This window comes from Oreochromis niloticus, linkage group LG16, assembly GCF_001858045.2.
Source record: "Oreochromis niloticus isolate F11D_XX linkage group LG16, O_niloticus_UMD_NMBU, whole genome shotgun sequence".
NCBI lineage: Eukaryota > Metazoa > Chordata > Actinopteri > Cichliformes > Cichlidae > Oreochromis > Oreochromis niloticus.
Genome location: NC_031987.2, coordinates 3,681,302 through 3,701,578, shown reverse-complemented (window position 1 = coordinate 3,701,578; position 20,277 = coordinate 3,681,302). Strand labels below are relative to the sequence as shown.

Sequence of the window (20,277 nt, the reverse complement as noted above, 5' to 3'; positions counted from 1 at the left end):
GGTCTTCCATTCGTCCCCTTCTCGAATACGAACCAAATGATAGGCATTGCGAAGGTCCAGCTTAGTAAAAATGGTGGCTCCCTGGAGCAACTCAAATGCGGACGCTAACAGAGGAAGAGGATATTTGTTCTTGATGGTTATTTTGTTGAGACCACGGAAGTCAATGCAGGGGCAAAGGGATTTGTCCTTTTTTTCAACGAAAAAGAATCCTGCCCCAAGCGGAGAAGTGGATGGTCGAATGATGCCAGCGGAGAGTGAGTCGGTGATATAGCGCTCCATGGACTCGCGCTCAGGCTTGGACAGGCTGTATAGGCGGCTGGTGGGCAGCGTAGCTTCTGGAAGCAAATCAATGCCACAATCATAAGGTCGGTGAGGCGGAAGCGATGAGGCCAAACTCTTGCTGAACACTTTAGCTAGATCCTGATATTCAGCCGGAACAACAGAGAGATCAGGAGTACTGACAGAGTCCTTCGCCACAGTCGGCGTCAGATTGGGAACAGCTGACCGTAAGCACTGCTTGTGACACCACTCACTCCATCCCCCCACACTACCCTGGGCCCAATCTATCTGAGGGTTATGACGTTGAAGCCACGGGTAACCTAACACCAATGGAGTATCAGGCGCCTTAAACAGAAACAAACTTATCTTTTCAACATGATTACCAGAAAGAACCAGCGTGATTTCATGCGTGCGATGTGTGACTTTGGCCAGCACTTCACCATTGAGGGCAGCCACATTTAAAGGAACATGCAGGGAAACGAGCGGGACCCCCAATCTCCTGGCTAAAGTCTCGTCCATAAAGCTCTGTTCCGCGCCTGAATCCACTAATGCATTACAGGAATGAGTTATGGACTGAAAGATAAGCTTGGCGGGGCAGCTGAGGTGGGGTAACACATCTCCTGTCGCACCCATCAGTAACCCCACCGCTACTGATGGGCCGAATCTTTTAGCCGGGACGGGCAAGAGTCTGCAAAGTGCCCTTTCTTTCCACATGCAAAGCACTCACCCATCTGGCGCTTCTTCCTCCACCCCGGCTTGTTGAATCTAGCTCGCCCTAGCTGCATCTGCTCCTCCTCCGTCTCCTCAAGCTCACGCTCCCCTTGACCTCCCCCATCAGAAGAAGTGCTCAGCCAACCACCTGGGCTCCCTGTTGCCCGGCGGGCTCCTTCAGCCCGCCCTCCGTATTCTCGCATGTGGTCATCAAGGCTGATACACAAATTAATCAAAGCGTCCAACGATTTAGGTAATTCTTTGGCGGCCAACTCACGTCTGATTCCTTCATTCAGGCTATTGAGAAACGCCCCCCGAAGTGCTCTTTCCTCCCAGCCAGTTTCCTCAGCCAGGATCCAAAAATCCACAGAAAAATCCGCCACACTCCTTTTGCCCTGTTTCAAAGAAAACAAACGGTGAGCAGCTGCATCCGGATTAGAACTTTTATCAAAAACACTGCGGAACTTGGTCAGAAAGTCAGGATAAGAAACATCAGGGTTGGAGCGCAACACTGCCTGAGCCCACTTCAGGGCTCTCCCAGTCATGAGTTGCACCATGAGGGCAATCTTGGCACCGTCGGTAGCATAGGCGTGAGTCTGTTGGCGAAAACTCAAGTCGCACTGGGTCAAGAAGCCTCTACACTTATCTAAATCCCCGGAAAACTTTTCAGGCACAGGTAAGGTGTGCTCACGCCTGGGTGGAGGTGGGGAGGGAGGAAGAGGGCAGGCGGCCGCAACGCTTAAGGAGGGTAACTGAGGTGAAACATTAGCTGCTGCTGGGCCAGGGGATTGCCACATACCTTTGAGTTCCGTTACTACCTGAAGCAGGGCGCCCTGTTCCTTAGAAATATGCTGAAGCATCTTCTCGTGTCGTTCTAATAGGTCCGCCTGAAGAGATAGCTCCCGTTGTACAGGATCGGAGTCCGCCGAGTCCAATGCTGGCTGGATCATTCTGTCAGGGTAGGTGTAGAAAACAGGACTCGTATGCAGGACTCCTTTGGGAGAAGACAGTGGATTTATTTACAGTGCGGTAAAGGTGCAACAGTTCAATATATATAGTGATGGGGTGCCCAGGTGTGGTCTCCTCCTTCTCCTCCTAGCAGTGCTCGTGGCCCTGAAGTGAAAACACACGTAGTGACTCCTTCCAAACAGTAATCCCAAAAGGTGGTCCAGCTCCCGTGATCTCTCTCTCCGTTTCCCTCCTGGTGGCAAACACACAAACACACGCAGAGTAACTAAACAATCCTGAGCTCAACATAAACTGCTACAAAAACCGTCGGCGCCGCTCTACCGTGCTTCACACAATGATCCAGCGCTGACTGACGCTCGATCGCCCTGTTAAGACGGCAGCCCGGGAGATGGCGGATAATTGGTTACAGCTGGTCGGCTCCGATCAACAACAAGTGCGGTCAGTCTCTGCGCGGGAACACTCTCGGGAATGCTCGTCACCGCTCGGAGGTAAACAATCCCGTACGAGAGCAAGAGAGAGAGAGAGAGAGTGGGAGAGAGAGGAAGGGAGCAACATACACACAATAACGCATGGGCAGGCAGCCAAGGCAAGGGCTGTCGGACCATGACACTCAGATATGCACAAAATATTCCAACTTTCTAACTACTCAGACCAGGGGTGTCAATAAGGCCCGGGAGCCAAATTTGGCCCAGCAAAGTAAGAAAAAACAAGTTACAGACAGCCTTAGAAAACTACACTAACTATAAGTGCTAAACTCAGTAGTGCAATGTGCATATGGCCTGAGTGATGTAACAGTGGGCTATATCACAGTGTTCAGAGTAACAGCCAGCTTGAAGAAACTGTCTTTGCGCGGCTTGTTTTAGTAAACAGCGGTCTGCAGCGCCTCCTCAGTGCAGCAGTTTGAACAGTTTGTGTCCGGGACGTGAACGGTCTGCAGAGATTTCCTAACCCTGGACCTCTACAGGTCCTGGATGGAGGCAAGATCAGCACTGATGATCATCTCTGCAGATCTGATTGCCTGCTGCAGTCTGGCCCAGTGACTGACGTCCACAGTACAGACTAGATGATAGCAATATGGAAGCTGACCAGCATCGCCTGTGGCAGGTTGTAGTTCCTGAGGCAACTCAGGGCCTTCTTCTGGAAAGAGTCTATATGCGAGGGTCACTTCAGATCGAGGGGAAAAGTGGATCCTAGGAATCTGAAGTGATCCACAGTAGGTACTGTATTGTTAAGCATCAGACCAATCAGACTTAAGGATCAGACCAATGATGGTGGCATCATCGGCGAACTTAAGGAGTTTCACAGATGGGACAAGAACAGCAGGGAGAGAACCCACCTGTGGGGGAGGCTGGTGAGGGTAGTTTGTGTGTGGGATGTGGTGCTCCTCACCTGCTGCTGGGAAATGAGCTACCAGAATTTTTTTCTGCAATTTTACAGATTTCTTTTTTACTATTTAACAGATTTCTCATTTCTTTTGACTTAACAAAGTAAAAAAACAAAACTTTGATTTGCACTGTAAATGTGTTAAACTTCAACTTGCAACCATTCAAACTATAGAAAAGCTATTTAACTGTATGAGCATTAAGAAAAAACAAAATGACTTTCATGTTTGATTAAGCAGAAATTCAAAAGCTCCTTCTAGCCAAACTCACACTCATTTGCTAAAACCTCTAACTGTTTCAATAAGTGTTAAAGAAAAAGAAGGTAAAACTGGGAAAACTGCATCATATCCATGTGATTGTGTATCAATTTTATAAGACAGCATAATATCAGAATAGAATCACACTCTGATAGTGCTGCCACATTTAAAACAGTTTGTCTTTTAATCCTTTTCACATGAACGACACAGAACATCATTCCTGCCCGTGGCCATCTCTCTGTACAACTCCTCCATCTAATGAACTGTAAACATTGCAATAGTTACACCCTTTTTGCACACGCTCTTTCTACTTTGTAATATTTTTGTCAATATTCTTGATATGTATTTATAATCACCTCTGTTAATTCTTGATATTTATAATTGATTGATTTGTATATATTAGTGCTATGTCTTAAATTTGTAAAATCTATAACATATTATATTGTTTAAATAGTTTTGTCTGTTACTGTCTTGGAGCAACTGTAACCCTTAATTTCCTTAGAGATTAATAAAGTATTCTGAGTCTGATGTGTAGTTTCCACAGTAACTAGTCACTGACAAGCGCCTGTTTGTATGTTATGATTAGGCAGGCGACCATCAAAAATAAATGTAATGATTCCTAGATATCTAGGAAATGTAAATCATCTGAGAAATGCAGATAAATAATAAAACTTCATATCTGCTCACATCAATAGATATGTTTTTAGAAAAACATGTCAAACAACCGGTCTGACATTTAGCTGTGTTTGAAGCTTTTATCTGATCGACTAAAATGAAAATCACTTTGTTTTTGAAATAACAACACTGTAGATTCTTTTTCGAAGTTTGTTCAGTTTGAAACCGTACATCAGAGGATTCATGATAGGAGGAATGACAAGAAACTCTATTGCTGCAAAGTTTTGAAGGGTCCGAGGCAACTCTTTCGAACCCAGTCGCATATTTATAATGTCCAAAAGCATTATCACAACAAAAGTAAATAATGAGACGAGATGTGGGACACATGTTTGCATGAACTTTGCCCTGTTTTCTATAGACTTTACACATGTTTGAATGATATACATATAGGACCAAACTATAAAAACACCATGAAGGAAATAAATACTTATTGTAATATTTGCAACTATAGCATTGATTGCAGTTTGTGCTGGAAAACAAGCGAGTTGAACAATACTCCAGTTCACACAGAAGAGTCTGGAAATATACGGGCTGCATAACTTCAGTCTGGATGTTAGAAAGACATTTACAGCCAAAATGCAGAAAGTTGTGAACCAAGAAAAACATGCAAACCTAATGACTCTTCACTTTGACATGATAGAGTGGTACTTCAGTGGCTGACATATGGCCACATATCTGTCATATGCCATGACTGCAAGAATCGACAGTTCGCCACAGGCAAAAGAATAAATCACCTGATTCTGAATAAGGCAACCGTAATATGAGATGAGATGAACATCAGAGAGGAGATCCCAGAGAAATCTGGGAAAGAAACCTGCTGTTCCATAAAGTGCATTCATACAAAAGACACAGAGCAGAATATACATTGGTTCATGGAGGTTGGTGTCCAAGATGATGATCACAATGATCAATCATTGTGATTGAGAGACCTAAGTGTAGCCTAGTCTCTCACTGTATCCTGTCTCTGTTCTCCTCTCTCCTCTATCTAGTATAGATAACAGCAACATGTGAGCTGGGATTTCAAACCAGCCAATCAATGATCTGGAATGGAAGCTCACAGCTTTGGAAAAATATCAGGGGATTTAATATGTATCACGTACTAAACACATAATAAAACAAACCTGCAGGTTCTTGAAAAATAAATATTAAATAGTTTTTAAAACTTTATTCAAAAATATGCTTCTTCATGATACTGTTAGGAATTTCTTACATTTATGCCAATTAAACATAACTGTCCAGGGCTTGTTGTGGTTTTGTTCCATTTTTCTTTTGTAGTAAGATGTCCTTGTGAATGTTGCTTTCTCTTTGCCTCTTAGTAACTCTGTGGAAAAAAGAATAGTTTGCACCTGTTACCTGTTACTCTGCCGCCTGCTCACTCTCCACCTTTCCTACTCCACAATGGAACGATTCCATCCCAGGTACCTCTCCAATTTTCTGCAGTGTGATGTAACCTTATCGTTGCACCACGATCACCCCCTTTTCCTCCAGCCCAGAAAAGAGTAAATCAAAGTTTTTTTTGCGTAAAACCATGGTCTCAGAGATCAAAGTGCTGACATTCATACTGGTTGATTTACGTATGGCTTCAAACTCCTCCAGTGCATGATGATACAGGACATCTGATGAAGCCAACAGGACAGGTTGTAAATTCTGAGTTGCTGCAGGAACCACAACCTCTGCTGGGCCTTCTTCTGGATAGAGTCTATATGTGAGGACCACTTCAGATGGCGTGGAAAGGTGGGTCCTAGGAATCTGAAGTGATCCACGGTAAGTAGTCGATTGTTAAGGATAGTGAGGGGGGGATTGGTCTCTCTGAAGGTTCACCGTCATCTCCACAGTCGGCTCCAGGTGGTTCTGACTGCAGCAGAACAGCTGGTCCACCTCCTGTCTGTATGCGGACTCGTCTTCATTGTGGATCAGACCAGTGATTACCAGTTTGCAAATTATGCGAACAGATCCACAGAAGATGCCATCGACGTAGCTCTCAACTCTGTGCTGAGCCACCTGGAGCAGCGGCAAAGCTACGTCCGAATGCTCTTTGTGGGTGTTCTCAGAATCTCATCTCTACTTTTCGCAGATGATGTGGTTCTGTTGGCTTCATCGGGTGATGGCCTCCAGCTCGCTTTGGAACGGTTCGCAGCTGAGTGTGAAGCAGTGGGAATGAGAATCAGCACCTCCAAATCTGAGGCCATGGTCCTCAGCCCCAAAACGGTGGAGTGCCCACTTTGGGTCAGGGACGAGTTCCTGACCCAAGTTTAAGTATCTCGGGGTCTTGTTCACGAGTGATGGGAGACGGGAGCGGGAGATCGACAGACGGATTGCCGCAGTGATGCGGACGCTATACCAGTCTGTTGTGGTGAAGAGAGAGCTGAGTGTAAAAGTGAAGCTCTCAATTTGCCGGTCGATCTACGTCCCTACCCTCACCTATGGTCACGAGCTGTGGGTAGTGACCGAAAGAACGAGATTGCGGATACAAGCGGCAGAAATGGGCTTCCTCTGAAGGGTGGCTGGCCTCTCCCTTAGACGTAGGGTGAGACCTTCAGCCATCCGGAAGTGGCTCAGAGTAGATCCGCTGGGCCTTCACATTGAAAGGAGCCAGTTGAGGTTGTTCGGGCATCCTGGGCACCTCCTGGATGCCTCCTGGGTGAGGTGTTCTGGGCATGTCCTACCGGGAGGAGGCCCCGGGGCAGACCCAGGACACGCTGGAGAGATTTTATCTCTCAGCTGGGCTGGGAACGCCTTGGCGTTCGCCTGGACAAGTTGGAGGAGGTGGCTGGGAAGGGGGAGATCTGGGCTTCTCTGCTAGGGCTGCTGCCCCCTTGACCCGGCCCCGGATAAGCAGATGGATGGATGGATGGATGGATGGATGGATGGATGGATGGATGGATGGATGCTCTTTGTGGATTACAGCTCAGCTTTCTATACAATCATCCCAGATATCCTCTTCACCAAACTGGTCACTCTTGGCCTTGGACTTTCTCACCAACCGGCCCCAGACTGTAAAACTTAGCCCCCATCTCTCCTCCATTCGCGTGCTGAGCACTGGCTCCCCACAAGGCTGTGTGCTGAGCCCCCTCCTGTATTGTCTCTAAACCTAAGACTGCAATTCGACCCAGAACAACAACCTCCTCATCAAGTTTGCTGATGACACCACATTAGTCAGACTTATCTCAAAGGGAGAAGAGGCAGCCTACAGAGAGGAAGTCCTGAAGTTGGCAGCATAGTGTTCAGAGAACAAACTGGCACTGACCACCATGAAAACCAAAGAGATCATTGTCGACTTCAGGTGGCACAGCACTAATTAAGGCCCCTTATACATCAACAGTGAATGGGTGGAGAGGGTCCACACCTTCCTGTTTCTCAGGAAGCACAAACTGGACTCCAACCTGCTGCTGATCTTCTACTGCTCATCATTGACAGCCTACTGACATACTGCATCAAAGTAAGGTACGGCAGCTTACCAGAGGGGAATAGAGTGAAGCTTCACAGTGTAATCAAGGCAGCACAGAAGATCATTGGCTGCCCTCTCCCTCCTTGGTGGATATTTATTCCACCCGCTGCCTCAACAGAGCAACAAACATCATCAAGGGCAGCTCCCACCCAGGTTTTGACCTGTTCGACCTGCTACAGGTGCATCAGCACAAAGACTGACAGACTTAGGAACAGTTCCTTTGCAAAAGCCATGACCACGCTGAACTCACACATGCACCGACGACACAGTTTCACCCCCCAATCCAAGCCTCTCCTCTATACACAGAATATACAAACATCACCACCACCACTGTGCAATATTTATGTCCCCACAGTAAATATAAACTATTTATTTTTTTCCAGTATTTGTATATTTGATATTTTTTGATATTGAACTGCTCATATGTGTACAGCTCACCCACCTTTCTTTTCCCATATGTCTGCACTGGGTAGGAGATGCTCTGAATCTCATTGTACATGTGTATAGTGACAATAAAAGGCGTTCTATTCTATCAGTTTAGAGGGTCAAGAACAGCAGGGAGAGAACACACCTGCTGGGGAGGCCTTTGCTGGTGGTTTGTGTGTGGGATGTGGTGCTCCTCGGCCTCACCTGCTGCTGGGAAATGAGCTACCAGAATTTTTTTTTTTTTCAATTGTACACATTTATTTCTTACTATTTAACAGATTTCTCATTTCTTTTTACTTAATACAGTAAAAAGAAACATTTTGTCATGTAGAAAAACTGATTTGCACTGTAAATGTTCAACTTCAACTTGCAATCCTTCAAACAATAGAAAAGCCATTTAATTGTACAAGTGTTAAGTAAAAACGGACTTTCATGTTTGATTAAGCAGAAATTCTAAAACTGATTCAGTTGCTAAAACCTCTGACTGTTTCAACAAGTGTTAAAGAAAAAGAGGATAAAACTGAGAAAACTACTAAAACTGCTTCACATCCATGTGGTCGTGGATCAGATTTGTGAGACAGCATAATATCAAAATAGACACTCTGATAGTGATGCCACATCTAAAACAGTTTGTCTTTTAATCCGTTTCACATGTGCAGTCTCCACGGTGCCTGTTATTTCCTTGAACAGTAATGAGAAGAAGGACTGTGAAATTTACAGCCTTTCTACATATGAGTGTTTTTTGGTAATTAGGCAGGTGACCATCAAAAATACATTTAGTGCAAAGATATCTACAAAATGTAAATCATCTGGGAAATGCAGATAAATAATAAAATTTCATATCCGCTCACATCAATAGACCTGTTTTCAGACAACTCCAAAAAACCCCCACAAATTTCAGTAAAAATTAAACTTTTTTTGGACTTGTTTTTCAATGGATGTCAGACAACGGGTGTGACACTTAGCTGTGTGTGAAACTATTATCTGATCGAATAAAACAAAAATTAGTTCTTTTAAAAATAACAAGACTATAAATTCTTTTTCGAATTTTGGTCAGTTTGAAACCGTATATTAGAGGATTCATGATAGGAGGAATGACAAGAAACTCTATTGCTATAAAGTTTTGAAGGGTCCGAGGCAACTCTTTCGAATCCAGTCGCATATTTATAACATCAGTAAGTATTGCCACAACAAAAGTAAATAATGAGACGAGATGTGGGACACATGTTTGCATGAACTTTGCCCTGTTTTCTATAGACTTTACACATGTTTGAATGATATACATATAGGACCAAACTATGAAAACACCATGAAGAAAATAAATACTTATTGTAATATTTGCAAATATAGCATTGATTGTTGTTTGTGCTGGAAAACAAGCGAGTTGAACAATACTCCAGTTCACACAGAAGAGTCTGGAAATATACGGGCTGCATAACTTCAGTCTGGATGTTAGAAAGACATTTACAGCCAAAATGCAGAAAGTTGTGAACCAAGAAAAACATGCAAACCTAATGACTCTTCACTTTGACATGATAGAGTGGTACTTCAGTGGCTGACATATGGCCACATATCTGTCATATGCCATGAGTGCAAGAATCGACAGTTCGCCACAGGCAAAAGAATAAATCACCTGATTCTGAATAAGGCAACCGTAATATGAGATGAGATGAACATCAGAGAGGAGATCCCAGAGAAATCTGGGAAAGAAACCTGCTGTTCCATAAAGTGCATTCATACAAAAGACACAGAGCAGAATATACATTGGTTCATGGAGGTTGGTGTCCAAGATGATGATCACAATGAGAGAAACATTGACCAGGCAAATGATGCAGTAACACAACAAACTGAGAAAGAAGAGAACAAACCTGTGACTGATTGTTTCATTGAAACCTGAAAGAAAAAACATTGTTATTACAGAAACATTATTCATTGTGATAGAGAGACCTAAGTGTAGCCTAGTCTCTCACTGTATCCTGTCTCTGTTCTCCTCTCTCCTCTATCTAGTACAGATAACAGCAACATGTGAGCTGGGATTTCAAACCAGCCAATCAATGATCTGGAATGAAAGCTCACAGCTTTGGAAAAATATCAGGGGATTTATTATGTATCACGTACTAAACACATAATAAAACAAACCTGCAGGTTCTTGAAAAATAAATATTAAATAGTTTTTAAAACTTTATTCAACAATATGCTTCTTCATGATACTGTTAGGAATTTCTTACATTTATGCCAATTAAACATAACTGTCCAGGGCTTGTTGTGGTTTTGTTCCATTTTTCTTTTGTAGTAAGATGTCCTTGTGAATGTTGCTTTCTCTTTGCCTCTTAGTAACTCTGTGGAAAAAAGAATAGTTTGCACCTGTTACCTGTTACTCTGCCGCCTGCTCACTCTCCACCTTTCCTACTCCACAATGGAACGATTCCATCCCAGGTACCTCTCCAATTTTCTGCAGTGTGATGTAACCTTATCGTTGCACCACGATCACCCCCTTTTCCTCCAGCCCAGAAAAGAGTAAATCAAAGTTTTTTTTGCGTAAAACCATGGTCTCAGAGATCAAAGTGCTGACATTCATACTGGTTGATTTACGTATGGCTTCAAACTCCTCCAGTGCATGATGATACAGGACATCTGATGAAGCCAACAGGACAGGTTGTAAATTCTGAGTTGTTGCAGGAACCACAACCTCTGCTGGGTCTTCTTCTGGATAGAGTCTATATGTGAGGACCACTTCAGATGGCGTGGAAAGGTGGGTCCTAGGAATCTGAAGTGATCCACGGTAAGTAGTCTATTGTTAAGGACAGTGAGGGGGGGTCTCTCTGAAGGTTCACCGTCATCTCCACAGTCGGCTCCAGGTGGTTCTGACTGCAGCAGAACAGCTGGTCCACCTCCTGTCTGTATGCGGACTCGTCTTCATTGTGGATCAGACCAGTGATTACCAGTTTGCAAATTATGCGAACAGATCCACAGAAGATGCCATCGACGTAGCTCTCAACTCTGTGCTGAGCCACCTGGAGCAGCGGCAAAGCTACGTCCGAATGCTCTTTGTGGGTGTTCTCAGAATCTCATATCTGCTTTCCCCGGATGATGTGGTTCTGTTGGCTTCATCGGGTGATGGCCTCCAGCTCGCTTTGGAACGGTTCGCAGCTGAGTGTGAAGCAGTGGGAATGAGAATCAGCACCTCCAAATCTGAGGCCATGGTCCTCGGCCAGAGAAGGGTGGAGTGCCCACTTCGGGTCAGGGATGAGTTCCTGCCCCAAGTTTAAGTATCTCGGGGTCTTGTTCACGAGTGACGGGAGACGGGAGATCGACAGACGGATTGCCGCAGTGACGCGGACGCTATACCAGTCTGTTGTGGTGAAGAGAGAGCTTTAGTGTAAAAGTGAAGCTCTCAATTTGCCGGTCGATCTACGTCCCTACCCTCACCTATGGTCACGAGCTGTGGGTAGTGACCGAAAGAACGAGATTGCGGATACAAGCGGCAGAAATGGGCTTCCTCTGAAGGGTGGCTGGCCTCTCCCTTAGACGTAGGGTGAGACGTTCAGCCATCCGGAAGTGGCTCAGAGTAGATCCGCTGCGCCTTCACATTGAAAGGAGCCAGTTGAGGTTGTTCGGGCATCCTGGGCGCCTCCTGGGTGCCTCCTGGGTGAGGTGTTCTGGGCATGTCCTACCGGGAGGAGGCCCCGGGGCAGACCCAGGACACGCTGGAGAGATTTTATCTCTCAGCTGGGCTGGGAACGCCTTGGCGTTCGCCTGGACAAGTTGGAGGAGGTGGCTGGGAAGGGGGAGATCTGGGCTTCTCTGTTAGGGCTGCTGCCCCCTTGACCCGGCCCCGGATAAGCAGATGGATGGATGGATGGATGGATGGATGGATGGATGGATGCTCTTTGTGGATTACAGCTCAGCTTTCTATACAATCATCCCAGATATCCTCTTCACCAAACTGGTCACTCTTGGCCTTGGACTTTCTCACCAACCGGCCCCAGACTGTAAGACTTGGCCCCCATCTCTCCTCCATTCGCGTGCTGAGCACTGGCTCCCCACAAGGCTGTGTGCTGAGCCCCCTCCTGTATTGTCTCTAAACCTAAGACTGCAATTCGACCCACAACAACAACCTCCTCATCAAGTTTGCTGATGACACCACATTAGTCAGACTTATCTCAAAGGGAGAAGAGGCAGCCTACAGAGAGGAAGTCCTGAAGTTGGCAGCATAGTGTTCAGAGAACAAACTGGCACTGACCACCATGAAAACCAAAGAGATCATTGTCGACTTCAGGTGGCACAGCACTAATTAAGGCCCCCTATACATCAACAGTGAATGGGTGGAGAGGGTCCACACCTTCCTGTTTCTCAGGAAGCACAAACTGGACTCCAACCTGCTGCTGATCTTCTACTGCTCATCATTGACAGCCTACTGACATACTGCATCAAAGTAAGGTACGGCAGCTGACCAGAGGGGAATAGAGTGAAGCTTCACAGTGTAATCAAGGCAGCACAGAAGATCATTGGCTGCCCTCTCCCTCCTTGGTGGATATTTATTCCACCCGCTGCCTCAACAGAGCAACAAACATCATCAAGGGCAGCTCCCACCCAGGTTTTGACCTGTTCGACCTGCTACAGGTGCATCAGCACAAAGACTGACAGACTTAGGAACAGTTCCTTTGCAAAAGCCATGACCACGCTGAACTCACACATGCACCGACGACACAGTTTCACCCCCCAATCCAAGCCTCTCCTCTATACACAGAATATACAAACACCACCACCACCGTTGTGCAATATTTAATCTATGTCCCCACTGTAAATATACACTATTTATTTTTTTCCAGTATTTGTATATTTGATATTTTTTGATATTGAACTGCTCATATGTATACAGTGCCATAGAACTGTGCACCTCATCCCCCTTTCTTTTCCCACATGTCTGCACTGGGTAGGAGATGCTCTGAATCTCATTGTACATGTGTATAGTGACAATAAAAGGCGTTCTATTCTATCAGTTTAGAGGGTCAAGAACAGCAGGGAGAGAACACACCTGCTGGGGAGGCCTTTGCTGGTGGTTTGTGTGTGGGATGTGGTGCTCCTCGGCCTCACCTGCTGCTGGGAAATGAGCTACCAGAACTTTTTTTTTTCAATTGTACACATTTATTTCTTACTATTTAACAGATTTCTCATTTCTTTTTACTTAATACAGTAAAAAGAAACATTTTGTCATGTAGAAAAACTGATTTGCACTGTAAATGTTCAACTTCAACTTGCAATCCTTCAAACAATAGAAAAGCCATTTAATTGTACAAGTGTTAAGTAAAAACGGACTTTCATGTTTGATTAAGCAGAAATTCTAAAACTGATTCAGTTGCTAAAACCTCTGACTGTTTCAACAAGTGTTAAAGAAAAAGAGGATAAAACTGAGAAAACTACTAAAACTGCTTCACATCCATGTGGTTGCGGATCAGATTTCTAAGACAGCATAATATCAAAATATGACACTCTGATAGTGATGCCACATCTAAAACAGTTTGTCTTTTAATCCGTTTCACATGTGCAGTCTCCACGGTGCCTGTTATTTCCTTGAACAGTAATGAGAAGAAAAACCGTGAAATTTACAGCCTTTCTACATATGAGTGTTTTTTGTTAATTAGGCAGGTGACCATCAAAAACTACATTTAGTGCAAAGATATCTACAAAATGTAAATCATCTGGGAAATGCAGATAAATAATAAAATTTCATATCCGCTCACATCAATAGACCTGTTTTCAGACAACTCCAAAAAACCCCCACAAATTTCAGTAAAAATTAAACCTTTTTTGGACTTGTTTTTCAATGGATGTCAAACAACGGGTGTGACACTTAGCTGTGTGTGAAACTATTATCTGATCGAATAAAACAAAAATTAGTTCTTTTAAAAATAACAAGACTATAAATTCTTTTTCGAATTTTGGTCAGTTTGAAACCGTATATCAGAGGATTCATGATAGGAGGAATGACAAGAAACTCTATTGCTGCAAAGTTTTGAAGGGTCCGAGGCAACTCTTTCGAACCCAGTCGCATATTTATAACATCAGTAAGTATTGCCACAAGAAAAGTAAATAATGAGACGAGATGTGGGACACATGTTTGCATGAACTTTGCCCTGTTTTCTATAGACTTTACACATGTTTGAATGATATACATATAGGACCAAACTATGAAAACACCATGAAGAAAATAAATAATTATTACACTATTTGCAAATATAGCATTGATTGTTGTTTGTGCTGGAAAACAAGCGAGTTGAACAATACTCCAGTTCCCACAGAAGAGTCTGGAAATATACGGGCTGCATAACTTCAGTCTGGATGTTAGAAAGACATTTACAGCCAAAATGCAGAAAGTTGTGAACCAAGAAAAACATGCAAACCTAATGACTCTTCGCTTTGACATGATAGAGTGGTACTTCAGTGGCTGACATATGGCCACATATCTGTCATATGCCATGAGTGCAAGAATCGACAGTTCGCCACAGGCAAAAGAATAAATCACCTGATTCTGAATAAGGCAACCGTAATATGAGATGAGATGAACATCAGAGAGGAGATCCCAGAGAAATCTGGGAAAGAAACCTGCTGTTCCATAAAGTGCATTCATACAAAAGACACAGAGCAGAATATACATTGGTTCATGGAGGTTGGTGTCCAAGATGATGATCACAATGAGAAAAACATTTAGCAGGCAAATGATGCAGTAACACAACAAACTGAGAAAGAAGAGAACAAACCTGTGACTGATTGTTTCATTGAAACCTGAAAGAAAAAACATTGTTATTACAGAAACATTATTCATTGTGATTGAGAGACCTAAGTGTAGCCTAGTCTCTCACTGTATCCTGTCTCTGTTCTCCTCTGTCCTCTATCTAGTACAGATAACAGCAACATGTGAGCTGGGATTTCAAACCAGCCAATCAATGATCTGGAATGAAAGCTCACAGCTTTGGAAAAATATCAGGGGATTTAATATGTATCACGTACTAAACACATAATAAAACAAAACTGCAGGATCTTGAAAAATAAATATTAAATAGTTTTTAAAACTTTATTCAAAAATATGCTTCTTCATGATACTGTTAGGAATTTCTTACATTTATGCCAATTAAACATAACTGTCCAGGGCTTGTTGTGGTTTTCTTCCATTTTTCTTTTGTAGTAAGATGTCCTTGTGAATGTTGCTTTCTCTTTGCCTCTTAGTAACTCTGTGGAAAAAAGAATAGTTTGCACCTGTTACCTGTTACTCTGCCGCCTGCTCACTCTCCACCTTTCCTACTCCACAATGGAACGATTCCATCCCAGGTACCTCTCCAATTTTCTGCAGTGTGATGTAACCTTATCGTTGCACCACGATCACCCCTTTTCCTCCAGCCCAGAAAAGAGTAAATCAAAGTTTTTTTTGCGTAAAACCATGGTCTCAGAGATCAAAGTGCTGACATTCATACTGGTTGATTTACGTATGGCTTCAAACTCCTCCAGTGCATGATGATACAGGACATCTGATGAAGCCAACAGGACAGGTTGTAAATTCTGAGTTGCTGCAGGAACCACAACCTCTGCTGGGCCTTCTTCTGGATAGAGTCTATATGTGAGGACCACTTCAGATGGCGTGGAAAGGTGGGTCCTAGGAATCTGAAGTGATCCACGGTAAGTAGTCTATTGTTAAGGACAGTGAGGGGGGGTCTCTCTGAAGGTTCACCGTCATCTCCACAGTCGGCTCCAGGTGGTTCTGACTGCAGCAGAACAGCTGGTCCACCTCCTGTCTGTATGCGGACTCGTCTTCATTGTGGATCAGACCAGTGATTACCAGTTTGCAAATTATGCGAACAGATCCACAGAAGATGCCATCGACGTAGCTCTCAACTCTGTGCTGAGCCACCTGGAGCAGCGGCAAAGCTACATCCGAATGCTCTCTGTGGGTGGTCTCAGAATCTCATATCTGCTTTCCCCGGATGATGTGGTTCTGTTGGCTTCATCGGGTGATGGCCTCCAGCTCGCTTTGGAACGGTTCGCAGCTGAGTGTGAAGCAGTGGGAATGAGAATCAGCACCTCCAAATCTGAGGCCATGGTCCTCGGCCAGAGAAGGGTGGAGTGCCCACTTCGGGTCAGGAATGAGTTCCTGCCCCAAGTTTAAGTATCTCGGGGTCTTGTTCACGAGTGACGGGAGACGGGAGATCGACAGACGGATTGCCGCAGTGACGCGGACGCTATACCAGTCTGTTGTGGTGAAGAGAGAGCTGAGTGTAAAAGTGAAGCTCTCAATTTGCCGGTCGATCTACGTCCCTACCCTCACCTATGGTCACGAGCTGTGGGTAGTGACCGAAAGAACGAGATTGCGGATACAAGCGGCAGAAATGGGCTTCCTCTGAAGGGTGGCTGGCCTCTCCCTTAGACGTAGGGTGAGACGTTCAGCCATCCGGAAGTGGCTCAGAGTAGATCCGCTGCGCCTTCACATTGAAAGGAGCCAGTTGAGGTTGTTCGGGCATCCTGGGCGCCTCCTGGGTGCCTCCTGGGTGAGGTGTTCTGGGCATGTCCTACTGGGAGGAGGCCCCGGGGCAGACCCAGGACACTCTGGAGAGATTTTATCTCTCAGCTGGGCTGGGAACGCCTTGGCGTTCGCCTGGACAAGTTGGAGGAGGTGGCTGGGAAGGGGGAGATCTGGGCTTCTCTGCTAGGGCTGCTGCCCCCTTGACCCGGCCCCGGATAAGCAGATGGATGGATGGATGGATGGATGGATGGATGGATGCTCTTTGTGGATTACAGCTCAGCTTTCTATACAATCATCCCAGATATCCTCTTCACCAAACTGGTCACTCTTGGTCTTGGACTTTCTCACCAACCGGCCCCAGACTGTAAAACTTGGCCCCCATCTCTCCTCCACTCGCGTGCTGAGCACTGGCTCCCCACAAGGCTGTGTGCTGAGCCCCCTCCTGTATTGTCTCTAAACCTAAGACTGCAATTTGACCCACAACAACAACCTCATCAAGTTTGCTGATGACACCACATTAGTCAGACTTATCTCAAAGGGAGAAGAGGCAGCCTACAGAGAGGAAGTCCTGAAGTTGGCAGCATAGTGTTCAGAGAACAAACTGGCACTGACCACCATGAAAACCAAAGAGATCATTGTCGACTTCAGGTGGCACAGCACTAATTAAGGCCCCCTATACATCAACAGTGAATGGGTGGAGAGGGTCCACACCTTCCTGTTTCTCAGGAAGCACAAAATGGACTCCAACCTGCTGCTGATCTTCTACTGCTCATCATTGACAGCCTACTGACATACTGCATCAAAGTAAGGTACGGCAGCTGACCAGAGGGGAATAGAGTGAAGCTTCACAGTGTAATCAAGGCAGCACAGAAGATCATTGGCTGCCCTCTCCCTCCTTGGTGGATATTTATTCCACCCGCTGCCTCAACAGAGCAACAAACATCATCAAGGGCAGCTCCCACCCAGGTTTTGACCTGTTCGACCTGCTACAGGTGCATCAGCACAAAGACTGACAGACTTAGGAACAGTTCCTTTGCAAAAGCCATGACCACGCTGAACTCACACATGCACCGACGACACAGTTTCACCCCCCAATCCAAGCCTCTCCTCTATACACAGAATATACAAACACCACCACCACCATTGTGCAATATTTAATCTATGTCCCCACTGTAAATATACACTATTTATTTTTTTCCAGTATTTGTATATTTGATATTTTTTGATATTGAACTGCTCATATGTGTACAGCTCACCCCCCTTTCTTTTCCCACATGTCTGCACTGGGTAGGAGATGCTCTGAATCTCATTGTACATGTGTATAGTGACAATAAAAGGCGTTCTATTCTATCAGTTTAGAGGGTCAAGAACAGCAGGGAGAGAACACACCTGCTGGGAGGCCTTTGCTGGTGGTTTGTGTGTGGGATGTGGTGCTCCTCGGCCTCACCTGCTGCTGGGAAATGAGCTACCAGAATTTTTTTTTTTTTCAATTGTACACATTTATTTCTTACTATTTAACAGATTTCTCATTTCTTTTTACTTAATACAGTAAAAAGAAACATTTTGTCATGTAGAAAAACTGATTTGCACTGTAAATGTTCAACTTCAACTTGCAATCCTTCAAACAATAGAAAAGCCATTTAATTGTACAAGTGTTAAGTAAAAACGGACTTTCATGTTTGATTAAGCAGAAATTCTAAAACTGATTCAGTTGCTAAAACCTCTGACTGTTTCAACAAGTGTTAAAGAAAAAGAGGATAAAACTGAGAAAACTACTAAAACTGCTTCACATCCATGTGGTTGCGGATCAGATTTCTAAGACAGCATAATATCAAAATATGACACTCTGATAGTGCTGCCACATCTAGAACAGGTTGTCTTTTAATCCGTTTCACATGTGCAGTCTCCACGGTGCCTGTTATTTCCTTGAACAGTAATGAGAAGAAAAACTGTGAAATTTACAGCCTTTCTACATATGAGTGTTTTTTGGTAATTAGGCAGGTGACCATCAAAATACATTTAGTGCAAAGATATCTACAAAATGTAAATCATCTGGGAAATGCAGATAAATAATAAAATTTCATATCCACTCACATCAATAGACCTGTTTTCAGACAACTCCAAAAAACCCCCACAAATTTCAGTAAAAATTAAACCTTTTTTGGACTTGTTTTTCAATGGATGTCAAACAACGGGTGTGACACTTAGCTGTGTGTGAAACTATTATCTGATCGAATAAAACAAAAATTAGTTCTTTTAAAAATAACAAGACTATAAATTCTTTTTCGAATTTTGGTCAGTTTGAAACCGTATATCAGAGGATTCATGATAGGAGGAATGACAAGAAACTCTATTGCTGCAAAGTTTTGAAGGGTCCGAGGCAACTCTTTCGAACCCAGTCGCATATTTATAACATCAGTAAGTATTGCCACAAGAAAAGTAAATAATGAGACGAGATGTGGGACACATGTTTGCATGAACTTTGCCCTGTTTTCTATAGACTTTACACATGTTTGAATGATATACATATAGGACCAAACTATGAAAACACCATGAAGAAAATAAATAATTATTACACTATTTGCAAATATAGCATTGATTGTTGTTTGTGCTGGAAAACAAGCGAGTTGAACAATACTCCAGTTCCCACAGAAGAGTCTGGAAATATACGGGCTGCATAACTTCAGTCTAGATGTTAGAAAGTTATTCACAACCATAATGCAGAAAGTTGTGAACCAAGAAAAACATGCAAACCTAATGACTCTTTGCTTTGACATGATAGAGTGGTACTTCAGTGGCTGACATATGGCCACATATCTGTCATATGCCATGACTGCAAGAATCGACAGTTCGCCACAGGCAAAAGAATAAATCACCTGATTCTGAATAAGGCAACCGTAATATGAGATGAGATGAACATCAGAGAGGAGATCCCAGAGAAATCTGGGGTAGAAACCTGCTGTTCCATAAAGTGCATTCATACAAAAGACACAGAGCAGAATATACATTGGTTCATGGAGGTTGGTGTCCAAGATGATGATCACAATGAGAGAAACATTGACCAGGCAAATGATGCAGTAACACAACAAACTGAGAAAGAAGAGAACAAACCTGTGACTGATTGTTTCATTGAAACCTGAAAGAAAAAACATTGTTATTACAGAAACATTATTCATTGTGATAGAGAGACCTAAGTGTAGCCTAGTCTCTCACTGTATCCTGTCTCTGTTCTCCTCTCTCCTCTATCTAGTACAGATAACAGCAACATGTGAGCTGGGATTTCAAACCAGCCAATCAATGATCTGGAATGGAAGCTCACAGCTTTGGAAAAATATCAGGGGATTTATTATGTATCACGTACTAAACACATAATAAAACAATCCTGCAGGTTCTTGAAAAATAAATATTAAATAGTTTTTAAAACTTTATTCAAAAATATGCTTCTTCATGATACTGTTAGGAATTTCTTACATTTATGCCAATTAAACATAACTGTCCAGGGCTTGTTGTGGTTTTCTTCCATTTTTCTTTTGTAGTAAGATGTCCTTGTGAATGTTGCTTTCTCTTTGCCTCTTAGTAACTCTGTGGAAAAAAGAATAGTTTGCACCTGTTACC

The 20,277-nt window shown here is 43.9% G+C and overlaps 2 protein-coding genes and 1 pseudogene across 2 annotated transcripts; all 3 read right to left on the bottom strand.

The window, feature by feature from the left end:
- Positions 1 to 6,052: 6,052 nt before the first annotated feature.
- LOC109197477 (olfactory receptor 10T2-like) lies at positions 6,053 to 10,098 on the bottom strand (annotated as a pseudogene).
- A 3,903-nt stretch (positions 10,099 to 14,001) lies between these two features.
- On the bottom strand, positions 14,002 to 14,991 carry LOC109197476 (olfactory receptor 10T2-like). Its single transcript, XM_025903616.1, has one exon. It carries the CDS (start codon positions 14,971 to 14,973, stop codon positions 14,002 to 14,004), a length of 972 nt encoding a protein of 323 aa, XP_025759401.1. The 5' UTR covers positions 14,974 to 14,991.
- A 3,875-nt stretch (positions 14,992 to 18,866) lies between these two features.
- Positions 18,867 to 19,856, bottom strand: LOC109197475 (olfactory receptor 10T2-like). Its single transcript, XM_025903615.1, has one exon. The coding sequence runs from the start codon at positions 19,836 to 19,838 to the stop codon at positions 18,867 to 18,869; it is 972 nt and encodes a 323-aa protein (XP_025759400.1). The 5' UTR covers positions 19,839 to 19,856.
- Positions 19,857 to 20,277: the final 421 nt, after the last annotated feature.

Excerpts from the sequence above, each read along its gene's own strand:
- LOC109197476 (XM_025903616.1), bottom strand. The coding sequence starts at position 14,973 with ATGAATAATGTTTCTGTAATAACAATGTTTTTTCTTTCAGGTTTCAAT.
- LOC109197475 (XM_025903615.1), bottom strand. The coding sequence starts at position 19,838 with ATGAATAATGTTTCTGTAATAACAATGTTTTTTCTTTCAGGTTTCAAT.